We start from the raw sequence: 23,877 nt of genomic DNA, 5'->3' as shown, positions 1-23,877 counted from the left end.
GCTGGGGGGGAGACGTTCCTCCAGGGCCTATGTACTTCGAGGCTAACAACCTTCACTTTACCCGGAAGTGGGTCTTTACAGCTGAGGGTGAATGACGAGGCCGGCGGTTTTTTGCAACTTTGTGACTTTATTGGACGCAGCCATCCACCGAGATAGAGCACCTGCACGCACTCACTGTCACCGGTCCCTCACTTCTCTCGCCCACTCACTCACTGACATCACTCACCTCACATGTATATCTTAAAGGGCCACACTCACACACACATACGCTACTCTCATAACAACTAACAAGACATCATGGTGGAGCCAGAAGTCGAGTGTCTTAACATTCTCACTACTTTTCTTTTGTCGAGCACAAAGAAAAGAACATTTTAGTTAAATGTAAGTTGTGTCTTGGATCAAAGATCCTATCTACTTAAAATTAAAGCCTACTGAAACCCACTACTACCGACCACGCAGTCTGATAGTTTATATATCAATGATGAAATCTTAACATTGCAACACATGCCAATACGGCCGGGGTAACTTATAAAGTGCAATTTTAAATTTCCCGGGGAACTTCCGGTTCAAAACGCCTTTGGAGGATGATGTATGCGCGTGACGTCGCGAGGTCCACGGAAGTGTTTGGACCCTTTTGGACACAATACACAGAGCGCTGTTTTCTTCGACAAAATTCCACAGTATTCTGGACATCTGTGTTGGTGAATCTTTTGCAATTTGTTTAATGAACAATGGAGGCTGCAAAGAAGAACGTTGTAGGTGGGATCGGTGTATGCGGCTGGCTGTAGCAACTCAACAAGGAGGACTTTGTTGGATAGCAGACGCGCTAGCGGCGAACTCACCTTGACTTCCTACGTCTCCGGGCCGCCGACCGCATCGTCGATCGCTGGAACGCAGGTGAGCACGGGTGTTGATGAGCAGAGGAGGGCTGGCTGGCGTAGGTGGAGCGCTAATGTTTTTATCATAGCTCTGACGAGGTCCCGTTGTTAAGTTAGCGTCGTTAGCAACAGCATTGCTAGGCTTCGACAGGCGTCGAATACACATTAACCGTGTATTTACATGTCCAGTGTTTGGTTCGGTGTCTCCTGATAGTAGTATTGTTGATCTTCTGTCTATCCTTCCAGTCAGGGATTTATTTATTTTGTTTCTATCGGCATTTGAGACAGATGCTATCACGTTAGCTCATGCTAAAGAGCTTCGTCGATGTATTGTCGTGGAGATAAAAGTCACTGTTAATGTCCATTTCGCCTTCTCGACTCTCATTTTCAAGAGGATATAGTATCCGAGGTGGTTTAAAATACAAATCCGTGATCCACAATAGAATAAGGAGAGAGTGTGGATTCCAATGAGCCAGCTTGTACCTAAGTTACGGTCAGAGCGAAAAAAGATATCTCTTGAACTGCATTCCAGTCCGTCACTCTAACGTACCTCATCCACGAATCTTTCATCCTCGCTCAAATTAATGGGGTAATCGTCACTTTCTCGCTCCTAATATCTCTCGCTGTGTTATTCTTCTGTAGCTAGTGGGTCTATGACGATGACTTCTGTTTTGTTTGTTCAGCCATTTTACTGCCGATTTACAGGCACCAGTTGGAAACAATTAAGGTATGTCAATAATCATTTACAAAATATTTTGTATTTGTACCGCTATATACAGTATCTGCAACTTACAGTCAGGTGTGGCTAATATATGTAAAAAATATTTTCTCTTTTAAAATTGGGTGGGTGTGGCTTGAATATTTAGGTGTATTTAGGTGCCCAAAGAGTCCCACCCCATAACACTCGCAGTCCATACCACGTAAAAGAAAAACAAGATACTGTAATATTTTGATAAAGATTAAAAGCCAGTATGGTTGCAGGGGGGCTAAAGTATGCATAGGGAAATATGATTAGGTTCCACAGTACCTGAGGTGGGCATGGCGCCCAAGAGAATCTCTCTGTGCAGACATAAGGAAGTAAATCTAACTGAGCGAAGCTATTTGCAACATTCGTGAAGTAGGACACGTCTGTGGAGTCAAATAAAGCTGAAGAGATGCTGAGGTTTGTAACACGGCAAGTGAGGTGTTGACCTAGTAAATGAGGCGTTTGAACATCCTTCCGTGTCACATCCACACAAGAATGAACCTGCTTGTTGGTAACGTCCAGATTTGGTCCCCGCATTTATCTGCTTTATTTTGTATCTCTAGTTATCATTACGTATATGTATTGTTGCATTTCAACAACTGTATTGTTGACAATAGAGATAAATTATTGGTATTATTCATTATCAATAGTGATATTTCTATTGGTATTTGTATTGCTCCATTTGTAGTGTAACAATGCTCATTGTCATTTCTGTATTATTATTTATTTCACTAACTGCTTCTTTGCTATCACTTTTACCATCATATTTGTACACTGCTGCTGGAATTTTAATTTTCCTGAGGGAACTCTCCTAAAGGAATCAATAAAGTGCTATCTATCTATCTATCTATCTATCTATCTATCTATCTATCTATCTATCTATCTATCTATCTATCTATCTATCTATCTATCTATCCTGTAACTACTTGGTATCGGATCAATACCTAAATTTGTGGTATCATCCAAAACTAATGTAAAGTATCAAAGAAGAGAAGAATAAGTGTAGATAAAAACATGTTAAATGGGAAAGTAAGCAGATATTTGATGGTATGATAGTTGATTCAGCTAAAAAAAATGGTTTGATATTAATAAGTTATTAAATGATAAGAAAACTAAATTTATGGTGTTTAGTGGTGCAAGGACAAATTGTGAAGCAAAATTAAAATTAAACGTAGTGGAAATTGATAAAGTATATGAAACTAAATTCTTGGGAATAATATATATATATATATATATATATATATATATATATATATATATATATATATATATATATATATATATATATATATATATATATATATATATATATATATATATATATATATATATATATATATAATCTCCAAATCCATTGCTATTATTTATAAAGTAAGACACATGCTGAATAAGAAATGTCTGCATATGTTATATATTTTTTTTCTCTCTCCATATTTAACATATTGTGTTGAAGTTTGGGGAAATGTTTATAGAACAAACATAGACCCAATAATTAAACTTCAAAAAAGGGTCATTAGAATAATACACAAAGCGTGCTACTATGAACATACTAATCCATTATTTATAAGTTCTAATGTGTTAAAATTTTCAGATATTGTGTTTTTAAAAACAATGGAAATGATGTTTGGAGTAAAGAACAACAGCCTTCCAACTTGTATTCTTAAGTTATTTCAATTAAGAGGAAAAAAACTATAATTTACGGGGGATATTGATTTTTGAAATAGGTAAAGTAAGAAGGAATATAAAATACAAATGTATTTCAGTTTTAGGAGTTAAATGGTGGAACAAGCTCAGTGATGAGTTGAAGACAAGAAGTTCTTTAAGGTTTAAAAAAACCTTGAAAGGTGAAATAATGGAAAATTATAAAATATAGTAACAATTACTTTCATCCCATTGATTTTTTTTTTTAACGTTGATGTTCCAGGCAATCTTATTTTCAGTGAATGTATAGGATAGGCAAATATAAGCTTTGGCTTCAGCCTATTCCTTTTTCGGTCATTCTTTTTCTTTTCTTTTCTTTTTGTGTGTAAATGTGTATGATTGTTAATAATGTATAATCTGTACTGTTAAACTGGTCACACAAAATGGTTAATGGTTGATTGTTGATTATATGACCGAAATAAACTTATTTCATTCATATTAACAGTAAATGAACAAGTAGATTAATAATCAATTTTTACAGCTTGTCCTTATATGTAGACAAAATAATAGGTAGATAAATGACACAATATGTTACTGCATACGTCAGCAGACTAATTAGGAGTCTTTGTTTGTTTGCTTACTACTAAAAGACAAGTCGTCTAGTATGTTCACTATTTTATTTAAGGACTAAATTGCAATAATAAACATATGTTTAATGTAGCCTAAGATTCTTTGTTAAAATAAAGCCAATAATGCCATTGTTTATGGTCCCCCTTATTTAGAATAAAATAGTTCTATTGTTGCAAAGTGTAATATTATCATAGCATGTTCCAAATGCACTGAAATGAACCAGACTAAAGAGTGATGTGGGTATAAAGCTACAGGCTTGAGACACGTCAGGTCTGGATTCGCTGAAAGTTTTGTTGTGTGGCTTTATCGTGATGATGCCTGCCCCGCTTCCTGACACCAATTATTTTTAAATCACATCCGTTTGTGGAATGTTTTACAAAGTAGTGGAGTCGGATGGCGAGAGCGCAAATAGAGGAAGTCACACATTTCCTTAACGGATGGAGAGCTGGATCCTAAATAATACACTTACTTCCTGGGTTTGTTCTTGGCTGTCACTCAGTGGCTCTCCTCCACTGTGTTTTTGTAGCTGGAAGAAATACCACAAATGAGGAGCTGGAAAGCATGTTGGAAAGCGACAACCCAGCTATCTTCACATCGGGGGTAAGTTCTAGAAAAACCTCCCCGCCACCAGTCATGCATTATTACTTGTGCTCAGATCATCATGGACAACATCACAGAGCAGGCCATGAACGAGATTGAGACGCGGCACAATGAGATCATCAAGCTGGAAAACAGCATCCGAGAGCTGCACGACATGTTCATGGACATGGCCATGTTGGTGGAGAGCCAGGTGCACCACACTCCTCTTCTCTCTATTGGGGACATGTACATATGTTTTTACATGCAGTGTTCATGCAGCAGTGATGTGCAGTGCTGGTGAGGAAGAAACTTGTTGTTTTACCTTCTAATGCTGGTCTCTAATCAGTGTTGATACAGGTCGCTCCTTGAAGGGGAACTGCACTTGTTTTTGGAATGTCGCATATCGACACGTCTTTTTTTTAAGGGTTTTGAAGATGATAAAAAACGCTTGAAAGATGCTGGCTAATGGGAGTCACCTTGTCGCCTTCAAAGCCCTCTAAGACAACTTCAAAACCCTCCATCAGCATTTTATATACACACTGCGAGTATATATATAATGTAGTAACAGACACCTTCATAACAATATGTAATATGTACAATATACACACTGCAAGTATATATATATATATATATATATATATATATATATATATATATATATATATATATATATATATAATGTAGTAACAGACACCTTCATAACAATATGTAATATGTACAATATACACACTGCAAGTATATATGTATATATATATATATATATATATATATATATATATATATATATATATATATATATATATATATATATATAATGTAGTAACAGACACCTTTATAACAATATGTAATATGTACAATATACACACTGCAAGTATATATATAATGTAGAAACAGACACCTTCATAACAATATGTAATATGTACAATATACACCCTGCAAGTATATATATAATGTAGTAACAGACACCTTCATAACAATATGTAATGTGTACAATATACACAATGCAAGTATATATATATAATATAGTAACAGACACCTTCATAACAATATGTAATATGTACAATATACACATTGCAAGTATATATATATATATATATATAATATATAATGTAGTAACAGACACCTTCTTAACAATATGTAATATGTACAATATACACACTGCAAGTATATATATATATATATATATATATATATATATATATATATATATATATATATATATATATATATATATATATATATATATATATATAAAATGTAGTAACAGACACTTTCATAACAATATGTAATATGTAAAATATACACACTGCAAGTATATATATATATATATATATATATATATATATATATATATATATATATATATATATATATTTATATATATATATATATATATATATATATAATGTGGTAACAGACACCTTCATAACAATATGTAATATGTACAATATACACACTGCAAGTATATATATATATATATATATATATATATATAATATAATGTAGTAAAAGACACCTTCATAACAATATGTAATATGTACAATATACACACTGCAAGTATATATATAAAATAGTAACAGACACCTTCATAACAATATGTATTATGTACAGTAATTACCGTATTTTGATCATTTTAATCATTTGCACGGCTGACTTTTTTCCAGTTAGTTCAATTATGGGAAAGCAGTGAGCAACTGTAATTCATTACTTTGTTAAAGTAATTTTCCCAACACTGGTTATGACGTCACAGAGGGGCGATGGTTTCCGGGAAGAAAGTTCAGAGGTGGCATGTTGTGGGGGGAAAAAGACACGTTAAAAATACTCATACTTTTCAGTCCATCAATAACATCCTTCTCCAGAAAAAGTTAAGTTGCTTTGTAGTAAAAGTCCTCCATTTTTTATTGTAGTTGCGCTTTTGCTCTGTGCAGAAATACTGTGTGCCTCGCCGCATGAAATTCAAACAGAAAGGAGCAAGTCAACTCCATCTCAGTATCCTGCCCTTTATGTGACATTTTAACATGAAGAACTCTTAAAAACGATTGGAATCATCCAGAAAGTACCTTTGTAAAACAGTTCAATAGACAAATAATATTTATTTCATGTGATTATTATTCGTTTTTTAACTTTTCATGAGGCTCTGCCTCACTTGCCGCACATCACTAATATACAGGGATTATTTGCTATTAGGGAGAATAGTCCACGTCATCCATGAAGCATCTTCATAAATTTAGTTGGCTGCATTTAAAATGTTCTTATTATTTTTACACATATTTTCAGTCCATATTATTTTAATGTAAATTACAGGATGTATTCATGAGCTAAAGAGAAAATAGAATAGAATTGAATGGACTTTATTGTCATTATATTTGCATATAACGAGATTAAGGACTCCAATTTAAGGTGCGGTAGTGGAAACAAATATGGAATAAAAATAAATCACATAAGTAATAAAGATAAAAAATAAGAATTTAAATAAACAGACTACTATCCAAAATTGGTTATTGGATATGTAAATAAAGCAATCATACACTTAGATGCCACCTTGTTTAAAAAATCGGTAACACTTTGGTATGGGGAACATATTCTAAGTAACAAAGACTTAATTTAGAGTTAATTGTTTAGGGTTAGGGTTTATAATTGGTTGTATAATAAGGCCATGCAGAATAAGGCATTAAGTACTTAATGACTAATTAAGAGCCAATATGTTACTAATTTGCATGTTAATAAGCAACTAATTAATGGTGAATATGTTCCCCATATTAAAGTGTTACCAAAAAAATCAATTTATGATGATAATAAAATTAAACAATTAATTCAAAATTATCATAAAAAAAAAAAAAGCAACTTTATTATATCAATGGGAAAATGAAAACATACTTAAAGATCAAAAAGTGAAGCTAGTGAATGTCTATGCTTAACTGCAGAGAGGTATTCAACTGAAAAGAGAAAAAAGATACAATAACAAACAATACAATTAATTCTCAATTCTATGAGGTGAGATTTTACTTGTAGAATACAATTGTCAAACAGTGACTACAATAATGAATATTACAACAATACATTAGCAGTCAGCAGTTTTCTGCCCAGACAGCTGCAGAGTACCTTGAAATAATACATGGCATGTACCGTAATATCAAATGTTTTTTACTTTTGTTTAAATATCTGAACAGAGCCAACACATTAGGTGGTAAAGAATGATGGTTTTCCTTGTCTGTTTTTCAAATAAAATAATAGATTTTATTTGTAAAAATAATAATAACAATAATAATAATAATAATAATAATTAATAGATTTTTTTTGTAAAAAAATAAAATACAATTTTTAAAAAATAAGTAAAAAAAGCACTTTACATTGAGCAAACAACCTTGAAGTGCTACAGTGTATTAAAAAAACAACAACAAAAAAACTAGAACAGCCTAATATCTAGAACTAGTATGCATACTGTATTTTCCGCACTATAAGGTGCACCTAAAAACCTCCAATTTTCTCAAAAGCTTATAATCCAGTGCGCCTTATATATGGACCAATATTGAGCCACAACAGGTTTCGCAACCCCAGCCTCTACTGTAGCGTCTATTCTATGCGCCTTATAATGCGGTGCGCCTTATATATGAACAAAGTTTTAAAATAGGCCATTCATTGAAGGTGCGCCTTATAATCCGGTGCGCCTTATGGTGCGGAAAATACGGTATATCTAAAAAAAAAAGGCTTTTTTTAAAAGAAGGGTTTTTAAGCCTTTTTTTAAAAGCATCCACAGTCTGTGGTGCCCTCAGGTGGTCAGGGAGACAACACTATGTGAAAAAAGACAACTTTTTTGACATAGTGTGAATATCTTTAGTTTTACAGTATGTATACTGTACGTTTAGTATATGAGGGACATGTTTTCTACTGTGCAAATGCTTCACATGCATATGTTTAATTTACTAACCTTTCTGTCATGAAATGCTACATTTTTGTCTGTCACTATTTCTCAGCGTTTTCCCCCTCCTCCACCCAGCCTTTCAACTTCTACTGTTTTCTATCCTTCATTTTCCCCCACTTTGCCTCCACCACACTGGCACTAAGCTGTCCAGAACACAGCAGCACTCACCAGCTCGTGCAAAAAGGTAATTTACTTATTTTTATTAAGTGCATGCATTAAGAATTGTGACTGCAAAAATCATTTGCTCTCCAAATGCTAACGTTGATTCAGATATTAGATGTAAAATGATCATATTGACTAACCGCTCATTTTCCAGACACGCTTTTGGAAATACTTTTTTTTTTAAAGACAAAATGAATTGGGTTTTTTTAAATCACTTGTGTGGATGGAAGGTAAAATAAAAAGTCTCAGACTTGCTTGGTAGCTAATCTTGTGACTAGCATGTTCTTATGAAAAGGTTGCGATTCGTTGTAGTGTAAAAATATGTCAACCGGTGTAGAATTAAACCAGGGGTGTCCAAACTTTTTCTACCGAGGGAGGGCCACATACTGAAAAGTCAAAGCATGCGGGGGCCGTTTTGATATTTTTTTATTCCGTAAAAAATGCTATAACAGGAATTATTTCTATTTAAAGCTATAACTTTGTGTCAGCTTGGTGTTACAAGATACCTTTTAATACAATGCCTTGGATACTTTGTATCTGTATTTACAAACCCCAAAAGTTATCACGTTGTGTAAATGGTAACTAAAAAGAGAATACAATGATTTGCAAATCCTTTTCAACTTATATTCAATTGAATAGACTGCAAAGACGAGATATTTAATGTTAGAACTGGTAAATGTTGTTATTTTTTGCAAATATTAGCTCATTTGGAATTTGATGCCTGCAACATGTTTCAAAAAAAGCTGGCACAAGTGGCAAAAAAGACTGAGAAAGTTAAGGAATGCTCATCAAACACTTATTTGGAACATCACACAGGTGAACAGGCTAATTGGGAACAGGTGGGTGCCATGATTGGGTATAAAAGCAGCTTCCATGAAATGCTCAGTCATTCACAAACAAGGATGGCGCGAGGGTCACCACTTTGTCAACAAATGCCTGAGCAAATTGTTTAAGAACAACATTTCTCAAGAAGCTATTGCAAGGAATTTAGGGATTTCACCATCTACGCTCTGTAATATCATCAAAAGGTTCAGAGAATCTGAAGAAATCACTGCACGTAACATTGAATGCCCGTGACCTTCGATTTCTCTGCATCAAAAATCGACATCAGTGTGTAAAGGATATCATCACATGGGCTCAGGAACACTTCAGAAAACCACTGTCAGTAACTACAGTTCGTCGCTACATCTGTAAGTGCAAGTTAAAACTCTACTATGCAAAGCCAAAGCCATTTATCAACAACACCCAGAAACACCGCCGGTGGGCCTGAGCTCATCTAAAAGGAACTTATGCAAAGTGGAAAAGTGTTCTGTGGTCTGAAGAGTCCATATTTATAATTGTTTGTGGAAACTGTGGACGTCGTGTCCTCCGGAACAAAGAGGAAAAGAACCATCCGGATTGTTATAGGCGCAAAGTGTAAAAGCCAGCATCTGTGATGGTATGGGGGTGTATTAGTGCCCAAGGCATGGGTAACTTACACATCTGTGAAGGCGCCATTAATGCTGAAAGGTACATACAGGTTTTGGAGCAACATATGTTGCCATCCAAGCAACGTTATCATAGACGCCCCTGCTTATTTCAGCAAGACAATGCCAAGCCACATTTTACAACAGCGTGGCTTCATAGTAAAAGATTGCAGGTACTAGACTGGCCTGCCTGTAGTCCAGACCTGTCTCCCATTGAAAATGTGTGGTGCAATATGAAGCCTAAAATACCACAACGGAGACCCCCGGACTGTTGAACAACTTAAGCTGTACATCAAGCAAGAATGGGAAAGAATTCCACTTCAAAAATGTGTCTCCTCAGTTCCCAAACGTTTACTGAGTGTTGTTAAAAGGAAAGGCCATGTAACACAGTGGTAAAAATGCCCCTGTGACAACTTTCTTTGCAATGTGTTGCTGCCATTAAATTTGCAACAAAAAAAATTAAGTTTCTCAGTTTGAACGTTAAGTATCTTGTCTTTGCAGTCTATTCAATTGAATATAAGTTGAAAAGGATTTGCAAATCATTGTATTCTCTTTTTATTTACCATTTACACAACGTGCCAACTTCACTGCTTTTGGCTTTTGTGTTTAAATCAATACGTGCTCCCCTGTGCATTGACACTTGTTGTTGTTGTCACGCAGGGCGAGCTGGTAAACAACATTGAGCACAGTGTGTTGGGGGCACAGGACCACGTGGAACAAGCAAAGGACATCATCCCCCAATGCAAGAAGTTGAAAAAGACCAAAAAGCGGGTGAGAGTGAACGCAGACATCTGGGAACTAACTTCTCCTTTTTGTTTCTTTCTCTCTCCTTTCCTTGTTGTCTTCCTACACGTTTTGCTTGCGTCTTCCCTGCTCCTCTGACCCTCTCCCAGGGAGAGATGATAGACCGCATAGAGTATAATGTGGAGCACTCGGTAGACTATGTGGAGAGGGCGGTGTCAGACACAAAGAAAGCGGTTAAATACCAGAGTAAAGCTCTGAAGGTGAGTCACGACAAAGCAGAGGATGGCCAGGACCACCAGCATGCCGTCTGTTGTTGTCTCAGTGTGGTGCATGCATGCATGCCGTGGTCTGTGCTGCTGCATGTGGCGCTCGCGTGTTGTGTGCGGGTGTCATCCCAGTACAAAACTAATGCCGACATTTTCCATCACACCTGCACGACCAAGTCATTTAAGCAGCCGCACGTCCTATTATCAAGTAGCATAGTCGTACGCAATCTAGTACACCGCTGCAAACTACACCTCACACAATGACAGTGTGCATCAAAATGAATCATTATCATTAAAGGCCTACTGAAACCCACTACTACCGACCACGCAGTCTGATAGTTTATATATCAATGATGAAATATTAACATTGCAACACATGCCAATACGGCCGGGTTAACTTATAAAGTGCAATTTTAAATTTCCCGGCAAACTTACGGCTGAAAACGTTTCGATATGATGACGTTTGCGCGTGACGTCAATGGTTGAAACGGAAGTATTCGGAGCCCATTGAATCCAATACAAAAAGCTCTGTTTTCATCTCAAAATTCCACAGTATTCTGGACATCTGTGTTGGTGAATCTTTTGCAATTTGTTTAATGAACAATGAAGACTGCAAAGAAGAAAGTGGTAGGTGGAATCGGTGTATTAGCGGCGGACTACAGCAACACAACCAGGAGGACTTTGAGATGGATAGCAGACGCGCTAGCCGCCGACCTCACCTTGACTTCCTCCGTCTCCGGGCCGCCGACCGCATCTATGATCGGGTGGAGTCCTTCGTTGTACCGTCGATGGCTGGAACGCAGGTGAGCACGGGTCGTGATGAGCAGATGAGAGCTGGCGTAAGTGCAGAGCTAATGTTTTTAGCATAGCTCTGTCGAGGTTCCGTAGCTAAGTTAGCTTCAATGGCGTCGTTAGCAACAGCATTGCTAAGCTTCGCCAAGCTGGAAAGCATTAACCGTGTAGTTACATGTCCAGAGTTTGGTAGTATTGTTGATCTCCTGTCTATCCTTCCAGTCAGGGGCTTATTTCTTTTGTTTCTATCTGCAGTTAAGCCCGATGCTATCACGTTAGCTCAGTAGCTAAAGAGCTTCGCCGATGTATTGTCGTGGAGATAAAAGACACTGTGAATGTCCATTTCGCGGTCTCGACTCTCATTTTCAAGAGGATATAGTATCCGAGGTGGTTTAAAATACAAATCCGTGATCCACAATAGAAAAAGGAGAAAGTGTGGAATCCAATGAACCCTTGTACCTAAGTTACGGTCAGAGCGAAAAAAGGTACGTCCTGCACTGCACTCTAGTCCTTCACTCTCACTTTCCTCATCCACGAATCTTTCATCCTCGCTCAAATTAATGGGGTAATCGTCGCTTTCTCGGTCCGAATCGCTCTCGCTGCTTGTGGCCATGTACATTGTAAACAATGTGCAGATGTGAGGAGCTCCACAACCTGTGACGTCACGCTACTTCAGGTATAGGCAAGGTTGTTTTTTTTTAGCGACCAAAAGTTGCGAACTTTATCGTCGTTGTTCTCTACTAAATCTTTTCAGCAAAAAAATGGCAATATCGCGAAATGATCAAGTATGACACATAGAATGGATCTGCTATCCCCGTTTAAATTTTTAAAAATTCATTTCAGTAGGCCTTTAAGGGTGTCCCAATACAATTTGTTCACTTAATAATAATTATAATAATAAAAATAGATTTCATTTGTAAAAAGCACTTTACATTGAGCAAACAACCTCAAAGTTAGAGTTAAAGTTAAAGTACCAATGATAGTCACACACACACGAGGTGTGGCGAAATTATTCTCTGCATTTGACCCATCACCCTTGATCACCCCCTGGAAGGTGAGGGGAGCAGTGAGCAGCAGCTGTGGCCGCGCCCGGGAATCATTTTTGGTGATTTAACCCCCAATTCCAACCCTTGATGCTGAGTGCCAAGCAGGGAGGTAATGGGTCCCATTTTTATGGTCTTTGGTATGACTCGGCCGGGGTTTGAACTCACAACCTACCGATCTCAGGGCGGACACTCTAACCACTAGGTGCTAGAGTGTATTAAAAAAAAAAAAAAAAGATAAATAAAAATAAAAACTAGAACTAGCATCCACAGTCTGTGGTGCCCTCAGGTGGTCAGGGAGAGCATTCCACAGACTTTCGATACAATACCGATTTTGGAGCTTTGGGTGTTGGCTGATATCGATACTAAAACGATACAATATGAGCAGGAATCCTCGTACATGCTTTTATTTTGTAGTGTGAAATGTTAGAAAATATACGATCAAGTGAAATTAGTCAAACAGAGAACAATAGTAGGTAGGGCTGGGCGATATGGCTTTTTATTAATATCTGGATATTATCAGGCCATGTCACGATACACGATATATATCTGGATATTTTGCCTTAGCCTTGAATGAACACTTGATGCATATAATCACAGCAGTATGATGATTCTATGTGTCTATATTAAAACATTCTTCTTCATACTGCATTAATATATGCTCATTTTAAACTTTCATGCAGAGAGGGAAATCACAACTAAGTCAATTTACCAAAACTATTTATTAAACAGTTATTAAGCAGTGGCACAAACATTCATGTCATTTCCAAATCAGAAAGTGCAAGATTGTCAGAGACATTTTAAAACAAGCTATTAGTGCACTTTTGTGCATGATGTCACTAAGATGACATATCAAAACAACACTAAATTAAAGTGCACTTTTTGTACAGAACGCCACTACAATAGTTTAAAACAAATACATTTCACTTTTGTGCATGATGTCACACAAGATGTTTCAATAAGTGTCAAATAAAAATGAGCTGCATAATAGGAAATCAAATAGTGTGTGTCCTTCACTATGTGGTAGGTTCCTGCGGACGTTATCTCCTTCTGTTGTTGACTATTTTTTTCATACGGTGTTGATGTGGAAATGGTTGCTTGGGCATTTTGTGGGTGTGGCACCGAACGGAGATGTTGACATGCAGAGTTTCAAGCACTCTTCATTCTCTAGCGGGTGACTTTTCAAATGATGCTACATATTAGCAGTAATGTTACTTTTTGTAGCAACGCTTTTGCCGCATACTTGACATATTACGGTTGTCTGTTCAACATCTTCCTGCTTGAAGCCAAACCACCACCAGATGATGGACCCCCTGCTGTTTTTCTTGGGGATTCATTCTTCCATCATTTGTTACCAGATTCGCACCTTCTTTCTCTCGTATTACCACTCGCGCCACAGCTAACGTTTCCTATGCCGCTACCTCTCTGCTCGGCGAGGGCGTATGACGTTGCACGTGCGACAGTATATGACGTATGTAAGAAGGTGTGCTTGTTTTATGTCTCTGTGAGAAGGAGAGACAAGAAAGAGTGAGAAAAGCATGTAGTGTAATGCCCGCAGGTAAAAGCAACTGTGTGAGAACGTGTACTCCAATATCACCATATAGTCATTTTCTATATCGCACAGAGACAAACCCGCGATATATCGAGTATATTCCATATATCGCCCAGCCCTAATAGTAGGTATGACAAATACTAACTTATGACAGATGTATGTGTTTGAAGTGGAGTATTAATTGGTGTTTTGGTGACATCTATGGTCACACAATATTTATATTATATCACATTATATATGTACAGTACAGGCCAAAAGTTTGGACACACCTTCTCCTCATTCAATGCGTTTTCTTTATTTTCATGACTATTTACATTGTAGATTGTCACATCAAAACTATGAATGAACACATGTGGAGTTATGTACTTAACAAAAAAAGGTGAAATCACTGAAAACATGTTTTGTATTCTAGTTTCTTCAAAATAGCCACCCTTTGCTCCGTGACGATGACGGGTGGGTTGGGGGGACCGGTACTTTTTAGAGGCGGTATAGTACCGAATATGATTCATTAGTATCATGGTCATACTTGCCAACCTTGAGACCTCCAATATCGGGAGGTGGGGGGGGGCGTGGTTATTTACAGCTAGAATTCACCAACTCGAGTATTTCATATATATTTCATATATATATATATATATATATATATATGTATGAAAAACTTGACTTTCAGTGAATTCTAGCTATATATATATATATATATATATATATATATATATATATATATATATATATATATATATATATATATATATATATATATATATATATATATATATATATATATATTTATTTTATTTACATAGAAAAAAAAAAAAATACTTGAATTTCAGTGTTCCGGTGGCTATCCATTAGATGGCAGTATTGTCCTGTTTAACTTCTCCGTTCATTGGGCAGGCAAGCTGTTTATATTGTGGGAAAGCGGACGTGAGAACAGGCTGTCCCCACTCAGTCTCAGGTCCGCATTGAGCTGGAGGGGGCGTTTGTCGGGAGAAAATACCGGGAGTTTGTCGGGAGAAAATCTCTGCCGGGAGGTTGTCGGGAGAGGCGCTGAATACCGGGATTCTCCCGCTAAAAACGGGAGGGTTGGCAAGTATGATCATGGTACTATACTAATACTAGTATACCGTACAACCTTACGTCTAACTAAATGCTACGTGTGCAACAGAATCAAACAGGCTTTGAATCAAACTTACCAGTTTGAAAATGCAGTGAACACACCAACATGTACCAGGTGATGGCGTTAAAAGTCATGTTTGATCATCTCACAGCTGCTATCCAGCTGCTCTTTATTAGCTCACTAACCCAGTTTCCTTAGCTTTGCTTCTACATTAGAAGTAAGACAAATCTCACCAGATCTTTAGACTTTCCTGAAGTGATCATGACAGCCATTGTGGTTCTGGATGCCGCATGTTTGCAACATATTCGGAACTTGTGAAAGAATCTATTCAGATGCAGTCAGACCCATGATGCATTGCGTTTCACACTTTCAAGCCCTATATACAAATACTTTAGCAAGATGCCCGGAGAGAAAATGGGTCATGTGAAAAGGTGAGTTTTCTGTATTCGTTTAACTTTTTATAAAAAACGACATTATAGAACTACTGATTTAATGGGTGGTCTGTCCTTGTATTTCATGTTAGATTGATGTGCCTAGTTAAAGTAAAGTACTTAAAGTAATAGTCTAGAGAAGTGGTTCTCGAACCTATTTCACCAAGTACCACCTCAGAAAGAACGTGGTGCTCCATGTACCACCATAATGACCAACATTACAATACAGTAGTGTAGTAGACCTGAGTAATCCCCAAACTTTTTGACCTGTGGGCCGCATTGGGTTATATATATATATACAAACCCCGTTTCCATATGAGTTGGGAAATTGTGTTGGATGTAAATATAAACGGAATACAATGATTTGCAAATCATTTTCAACCCATATTCAGTTGAATATGCTACAAAGACAACATATTTGATGTTCAAACTGATAAAAAAAATGTTTTTTGCAAATAATCATTAACTTTAGAATTTGATGCCAGCAACACGTGACAAAGAAGTTGGGAAAGGTGGCAATAAATACTGATAAAGTTGAGGAATGCTCATCAAACACTTATTTGGAACATCCCACAGGTGAACAGGCAAATTGGGAACAGGTGGGTGCCATGATTGGGTATAAAAGTAGATTCCATGAAATGCTCAGTCATTCACAAACAAGGATGGGGCGAGGGTCACCACTTTGTCAACAAATGCGTGAGCAAATTGTTGAACAGTTTAGGAAAACCTTTCTCAACCAGCTATTGCAAGGAATTTAGGGATTTCACCATCTACGGTCCGTAATATCATCAAAAGGTTCAGAGAATCTGGAGAAATCACTGCACGTAAGCAGCTAAGCCCGTGACCTTCGATCCCTCAGGCTGTACTGCATCAACAAGCGACATCAGTGTCTAAAGGATATCACCACATGGGCTCAGGAACACTTCAGAAACCCACTGTCAGTAACTACAGTTGGTCGCTACATCTGTAAGTGCAAGTTAAAACTCTCCTATGCAAGGCGAAAACCGTTTATCAACAACACCCAGAAACGCCGTCGGCTTCGCTGGGCCTGAGCTCATCTAAGATGGACTGATACAAAGTGGAAAAGTGTTCTGTGGTCTGACGAGTCCACATTTCAAATTGTTTTTGGAAACTGTGGACGTCGAGTCCTCCGGACCAAAGAGGAAAAGAACCATCCAGATTGTTTTAGGCGCAAAGTTGAAAAGCCAGCATGTGTGATGGTATGGGGGTGTATTAGTGCCCAAGACATGGGTAACTTACACATCTGTGAATGCGCCATTAATGCTGAAAGGTACATACAGGTTTTGGAGCAATATATGTTGCCATCCAAGCAACGTTACCATGGACGCCCCTGCTTATTTCAGCAAGACAATGCCAAGCCACGTGTTACATCAACGTGGCTTCATAGTAAAAGAGTGCGGGTACTAGACTGGCCTGCCTGTAGTCCAGACCTGTCTCCCATTGAAAATGTGCGGCGCATTATGAAGCCTAAAATACCACAACGGAGACCCCCGGACTGTTGAACAACTTAAGCTGTACATCAAGCAAGAATGGGAAAGAATTCCACCTGAGAAGCTTGAAAAATGTGTCTCCTCAGTTTCCAAACGTTTACTGAGTGTTGTTAAAAGGAAAGGCCATGTAACACAGTGGTGAACATGCTCTTTCCAAACTACTTTGGCACGTTCAAGTTTCAAGTTTATTATTCTTCGGTCAATCGTCAACAAAATAACAAACAGTTGTACATTCTTAAATTGAAAATGAAAATGTTGCAGACCGAAAGGGTTTAGGCTGAAGTTGAACACTTATTGCGCCTAACCCTATAAACAATGTCAAGTACAAAATAAACTTCCGAAAATTATTGAATGTCCATTGTACAACATATTATAAATACACGTTATACATAACATAAACACAGTTCAATTATATACACAGTAAAGGCATGTGAAATATCCTTGTAGACATGTTAAACCTTTGTACCAATTTATATACTATGTACAAACAATTGTGCTTCCATTATTATTTATAACCCACATTTAGTATTTGAATTAACATTGATCATAGTATTAACTACTGTGTTGATTCTAGAGTGATATATTTTTTCAAGACATTGGTCTTAAAGTGTTTTTTAAATGTGTGAATAGAACTGGAACATTTTAAGGAATAATCCAAGCTGTTCCACAGTTGAACCCCCCTGACAGAAACACATCTACTTTTTAAGCTTGTTCTTATCTTAGCTTTCTGGAAGACAGCTGAACCTCTGAGGTCATAGGGATTCTCTCTGGGTTTGAACCTCTCCTGTAGACACCCAGGCAGCATGTGGTTATGAGCTTTGTACGTCACAATAGCGGTGTTGAGGTCAACAAGATCGTGCAGTTTTAATGTTTTTAATTTAATAAACAGAGCATTGGTATGGTCATGATAATCTGCATAATTTACAATTCTAATCGCTTTCTTTTGAAGTAAGAATATAGATTTAATGTTTGTTTTGTAATTGTTACCCCAGATTTCGACACAATAATTAAGATAAGGGAGTACAAAAGAATTATATAACATGATAAGAGCCTTTTGATTTACGGAGTTTTTTATTTTATGTAACATAGCAATATTTTTTGCCATCTTTGTCTTAAGTATATTTATGTGCAGTTTCCAATTTAATTTATCATCTATATGGATTCCCAAAAATGTTGTTGAATACACCCTTTCTATCTCCATATCATCAATTCTTATATGACACTGTTTGTTATTTTTCCTATTTCCAAAAATTATATATTTTGTTTTATTTAGGTTGATTGATAGTTTATTGGCATCAAACCATTGCTTTAGTATGTGGAGTTCACTCTCTACAGTCCCTAAGAGATGGCCAAGGTCTTGCCCAGAACAGTACAGACTTGTATCATCAGCAAAGAGAATACAGTTGAGTTTTTTAAAGATTTTACAGATATCATTAATGTACAATAAAAACAATTTTGGTCCCAATACAGAACCTTGGGGTACTCCATGTGTTATAATCTTTTTATCTGAATCTACATTATTCATATGCACGTGTTGCAGCCATGAAATTCTAAGTTAATTATTATTTGCCAAAAATAAATAAAGTTTATGAGTTTGAACATCAAATATCTTGTCTTTGTAGTGCATTCAATTGAATATAGGTTGAAAATGATTTGCAAATCATTGTATTCCGTTTATATTGACATCTAACACAATTTCCCAACTCATATGGAAACGGGGTTTATATATATATATATATATATATATATATATATATATATATATATATATATATATATATATATATATATATATATATATATATATATATATATATATATATATATATGTCTTAATTAGATTATCCAAAAAATAGTGCTCGATACCGTGGTAGAGCGTAATATGTATGTGTGGGAAAAAATCACAAGACTATTTCATCTCTACAGGCCTGTTTCATGAGGGATTTCCTCAATCCTCAGGAGATTTTAATGGAAGCATTCACATACCATGGTTTATATAGGGCACAGAGCGGGTGGGTACAGGCAGGCGTGGGGGCGTGGTGATTGACTCATGTGTTACCTAGGAGGTGTTTCCTTCTGTGACGGCATGCTGATACAATTTCGCTGCGCTTGTTGAGGGATGACAACTCTGGGCGGTATATGATAAACAGTTTCTCTTTTAAGCATAGGTTGCATCTTTTGTTACCACTGTTGTACAGTTGTACACACCTTACAACAGTGGTAACAAAAGATGCAACCTATGCTTAAAAGAGAAACTGTTTATCATATACCGCCCAGAGTTGTCATCCCTCAACAAGCGCAGCGAAATTGTATCAGCATGCCGTCACAGAAGGAAACACCTCCTAGGTAACACATGAGTCAATCACCACGCCCCCACGCCTGCCTGTACCCACCCGCTCTGTGCCCTATATAAACCATGGTGTGTGAATGCTTCCATTAAAATCTCCTGAGGATTGAGGAAATCCCTCATGAAACAGGCCTGTAGAGATGAAATAGTCTTGTGATTTTTTCCCACACATACATATATATATATATATATATATATATATATATATATATATATATATATATATATATATATATATATATATATATATATATATATGCAGCTGAAATAGGCTCCAGCATCCCCCGCGACCCCGAAAGGGACAAGCGGTAGAAATGTATGTATGTATGTATGTATCAGTGACGTGCGGTGAGGTTCATGACTGGTGAGGCACTGACTTCATCACAGTCAGATTTACAAACATATGAACCCTAATGAGTATCTTATTCACCATTTGATTGGCAGCAGTTAACGGGTTATGTTTAAAAGCTCATACCAGCATTCTTCCCTGCTTGGCACTCAGCATCAAGGGTTAGAATTGGGGGTTAAATCACCAAAAATTATTCCCGGGCGCAGCGCCACTGCTGCCCACTGCTCCCCTCACATCCCAGGGGGTGATCAAGGGGATGGGTCAAATGCAGAGGACAAATTTCACCACACCTAGTGTGTGTGTGACAATCATTGGTACTTTAACTTAACTTTAACTTTACACATACAAACTGTAGCACACAAAAAAGCACATTTAATAAAAAAAACGTTATTATGGTCTTACCTTTACTTATAAGTGCGAGAACAGTGGTGTTTGTGTTGGAGGAGTTGTGAATGAATGAAATATGAAATCCGTGCTGCAGTCTGCAGGTGTACCTAATGTTGTGTCCCTGCGGTCGTTCGCGGCTCCGCCGGCGCGAGCATTGTTGTTCTTGCACTTTTTGGCTTCTTGTTAAGTGACTCTTTTTTGGGTGGATTCGGTCTTGCACGTGGAGGGTTTGGCTGTGGGCTTTGTTTGGTGTGGCACTCCCGTCGGGGGGTTCTGCGGCGGGGGTGCTTTAGCCGGCACAAGGAGGCGGGGTTACTGCGAGCCTCCCACAGTGTGTCTTCGCAGCCGTTTTATGATTGCTCAGCACAAGAAATACGTTACACACATACAGTTGTTGACAAAATACACTGTACATTATATACCTCAGCTAACTAAACTATGGAAATGTATAATATAATTCATATAGCAATACGGTCTCACTGCACAGCAGGCCAGCAGTTAGCCGAGTCCACAATCCATGTTGAGGCACAACTGAGTGACATGCTTCAACTGGCTGCTGATCACAGCAAGTCTCTTCTCAGTATTTGAACGGCAAATGTGAAAATTCAGCGATTTTGAATAAAAATAATCTAAAACTGGTGAAGTTAAATGGAAAATAACTTTATAGTATAATCACTGAATACATATAACAATTTAATTTTTTTTTTTCTTTTTACATTTTTTTTCTTTCCATGGTTATATATATATATATATATATATATATATATATATATATATATATATATATATATATATATATATATATATATATATATATATATATATATATATATATATATATATACACATACATACATACATATATTATTGGCAGTGGCACTCAGTTAAGAGCTGGTGTGATCCTCCTGGAACGGTCTGGCCGTGTGACGGTCTTAAAAGCATGCTGCTGCTCACATGGACTTTATACTGTGCTGAAGGTCAAAGAAACTGCAGTAGTGTCAAGTCCAGACTCTTTTTCTGGGGGCGTGTTTAATGCACGGGTTGACACGCATGCATGTGGTAACACCTTCTCTCTCGTACAATGTGAGCGTGACCACCCTATCGAAAAACTGGAGCATTACGGTTGGGTGCCTTTTTTTTTTCTTGACATAAACACTCCGCAAAACCTGCATTTTTGTGTTCCTGTTTTTGCCCACGTAGATTCAATGTTTGGACAAAAGTATTGGGACACTGCTCTAGTTTGTGAAATACAGGAGCGATACCAATATTTTGGTACCGGTACCAAAATGTATCTCGATACTTATCTTAATAAAAAATTTAATTATTGGCTTTATTATAACAAAAAAATCTTAGGGTACATTAAACATATGTTTATTATTGTAATGTAGTACTTAAATAAAAAAGTGAACATACTAGACAACTTGTCTTTTAGTAGTAAGTAAACAAACAAAGACTCCTAATTAGTCTGCTGACGTATGCAGTAACATATTGTGTCATTTATCTACCTATTATTTTGTCAACATTATAGCATAACTCTGTTGGTAGAGTGGCCGTGCCAGCAACTTGAGGGTTCCAGGTTCAATTCCCACTTCCACCATCCTAGTCACTGCCGTTGTGTCCTTGGGCAAGACACTTTACCCACCTGCTCCCAGTGCCACCCACACTGGTTTGAATGTAACTTAAATATTTGATTTCAATATGCAAAGCGCTTTGAGCCACTAGAGAAAAGTGCTATATAAATATAATTCACTTCACTATAAAGGGCAAACTGTAAAAATGTATTATTAATCTACTTGTTCATTTACTGTTAATACCTGCTCATTTTCTGTTTTAACATATTCTATCTACACTTCTGTTAAAATGTATTAATCACTTATTTTTCTCTTGTTTGGTTCCTTACATTAGTTTTGGGAGATACCACACATTTGGGTATCGATCCGATACCAAGTAGTTACAGGATCATACATTGGTCATATTCAAAGTCCTCATGTGTCCAGGGACATATTTACTGACTTTATAAACATAATATGATTTTTTTTTAAAGGAAAAAAGATTTTGTAATGCTAAAAAATATAGATGTAATCATAGTAGTATCGACTAGATACACTCCTGTACTTGGTATCATTACAGTGGATGTCAGGTGTAGATCCACCCATGGCATTTGTTTACATTGTGACGCCGGTGAGCTATTATGTCCTCCGACGGTGTGTAGTGAAGCATGTTTAGCTATTCCTCGTCCTGCAGTGATAATGATAGTTGTAAGAAACTCACTTTATTTGTCGCCATGGAGACAAGGATTGGTGATTTAGAAGTAGCAGACTGCGGCTGGATGTTAGCTACTAGCTTGCTAGCCATGTCTTAAAGCACCTCTTCCTGAGGGTGTTTCAGTGTTATAACTTCACCTTTATCTTTACTTTTTACGCCAAAATGCGTCCATTCTCCCTTTTCTGTCTACACACTGTGTCTGCTTGTAAGTACTCCGTGTGTGTGCGCTGCCGAACATGCTCCTCTGCTCGTAAAACCAGCAATGTGACGACGATGCGACGTCATGCTCGTTAAAGAGGGGGGGGCGGTACTTTTTAGAGGTGGTATAGTACTGAACATAATTCATTAGTATCGCGGTACTAGTACCGGTATACCCTACGGGAGACTCTCATTGGTGTGTCTGCGTTCGACGCCGTAAAAACTGCCCCAAAAGTTGAGCCAAATGGAGAAGAGATGTGGTGTTCAGAGGAAATGCGACATAAGATGATCCCTTGAGGATCCCACAGGCTGTTTTTGGGATCGTCGTGGCCTAAAACGGCTGATTTCGCGGCAGCTTTTTCAGAAAGTTGCGTCAAAAGTTTACATTTCTTGAGGCCTTTTTATTTTATTTTTTTTTAAACTTTGAATCCACTTCTAATTTGAGGAATTTGCTATCACAATTGTATGTTATTCACTGTGACCTTAACCTCAAAAAGGACATGATTGCAACATGATTAAAAACAAACACCGAATGGATATTTCACCCAATTTGTACTGCGCAGACTTTAAAGTGGACACTAGATGGCAGTAAGAGCGAGGGATGCTGTTACGTACGGCGGGGGAAGGAGACGACACAACGGCAGGGATCAGTTCAATAGGTTTATTGAAACTGATGATGTGTTGGGTGTGTATGCTACTAAACGTGAATGGCGCAAGACGATGTGTAGAATTAACCATGTAAATGTTACCAGAGGTTGTTGTCAGTGCGTGTTGGATGAATCCTTCGTCAGACCAGAGGGGCAAGTACAAGAGCGATACTACTATGATTACATCGATATTTTTTTAGCGTCA

The 23,877-nt window shown here is 37.2% G+C and overlaps 1 protein-coding gene across 1 annotated transcript in view; it reads left to right on the top strand.

Moving 5' to 3' along the window:
• LOC133658344 (syntaxin-1A-like) overlaps positions 1-23,877 on the top strand; it is a 38,178-nt gene that overhangs the window by 12,024 nt on the left and 2,277 nt on the right. Inside the window, exons 4-6 of the mRNA XM_062060261.1 lie at positions 4,421-4,494; positions 4,550-4,684; positions 10,917-11,027. Of these exons, the coding sequence (XP_061916245.1) occupies positions 4,421-4,494; positions 4,550-4,684; positions 10,917-11,027 (320 nt within the window). The remainder of the gene's footprint in view (positions 1-4,420; positions 4,495-4,549; positions 4,685-10,916; positions 11,028-23,877) is intronic.

The sequence above is a fragment of the Entelurus aequoreus genome, linkage group LG10, assembly GCF_033978785.1.
Source record: "Entelurus aequoreus isolate RoL-2023_Sb linkage group LG10, RoL_Eaeq_v1.1, whole genome shotgun sequence".
NCBI lineage: Eukaryota > Metazoa > Chordata > Actinopteri > Syngnathiformes > Syngnathidae > Entelurus > Entelurus aequoreus.
The sequence above is the reverse complement of the archived record's forward strand: the minus strand, read 5'-3'. Positions and strand labels throughout refer to the sequence as shown.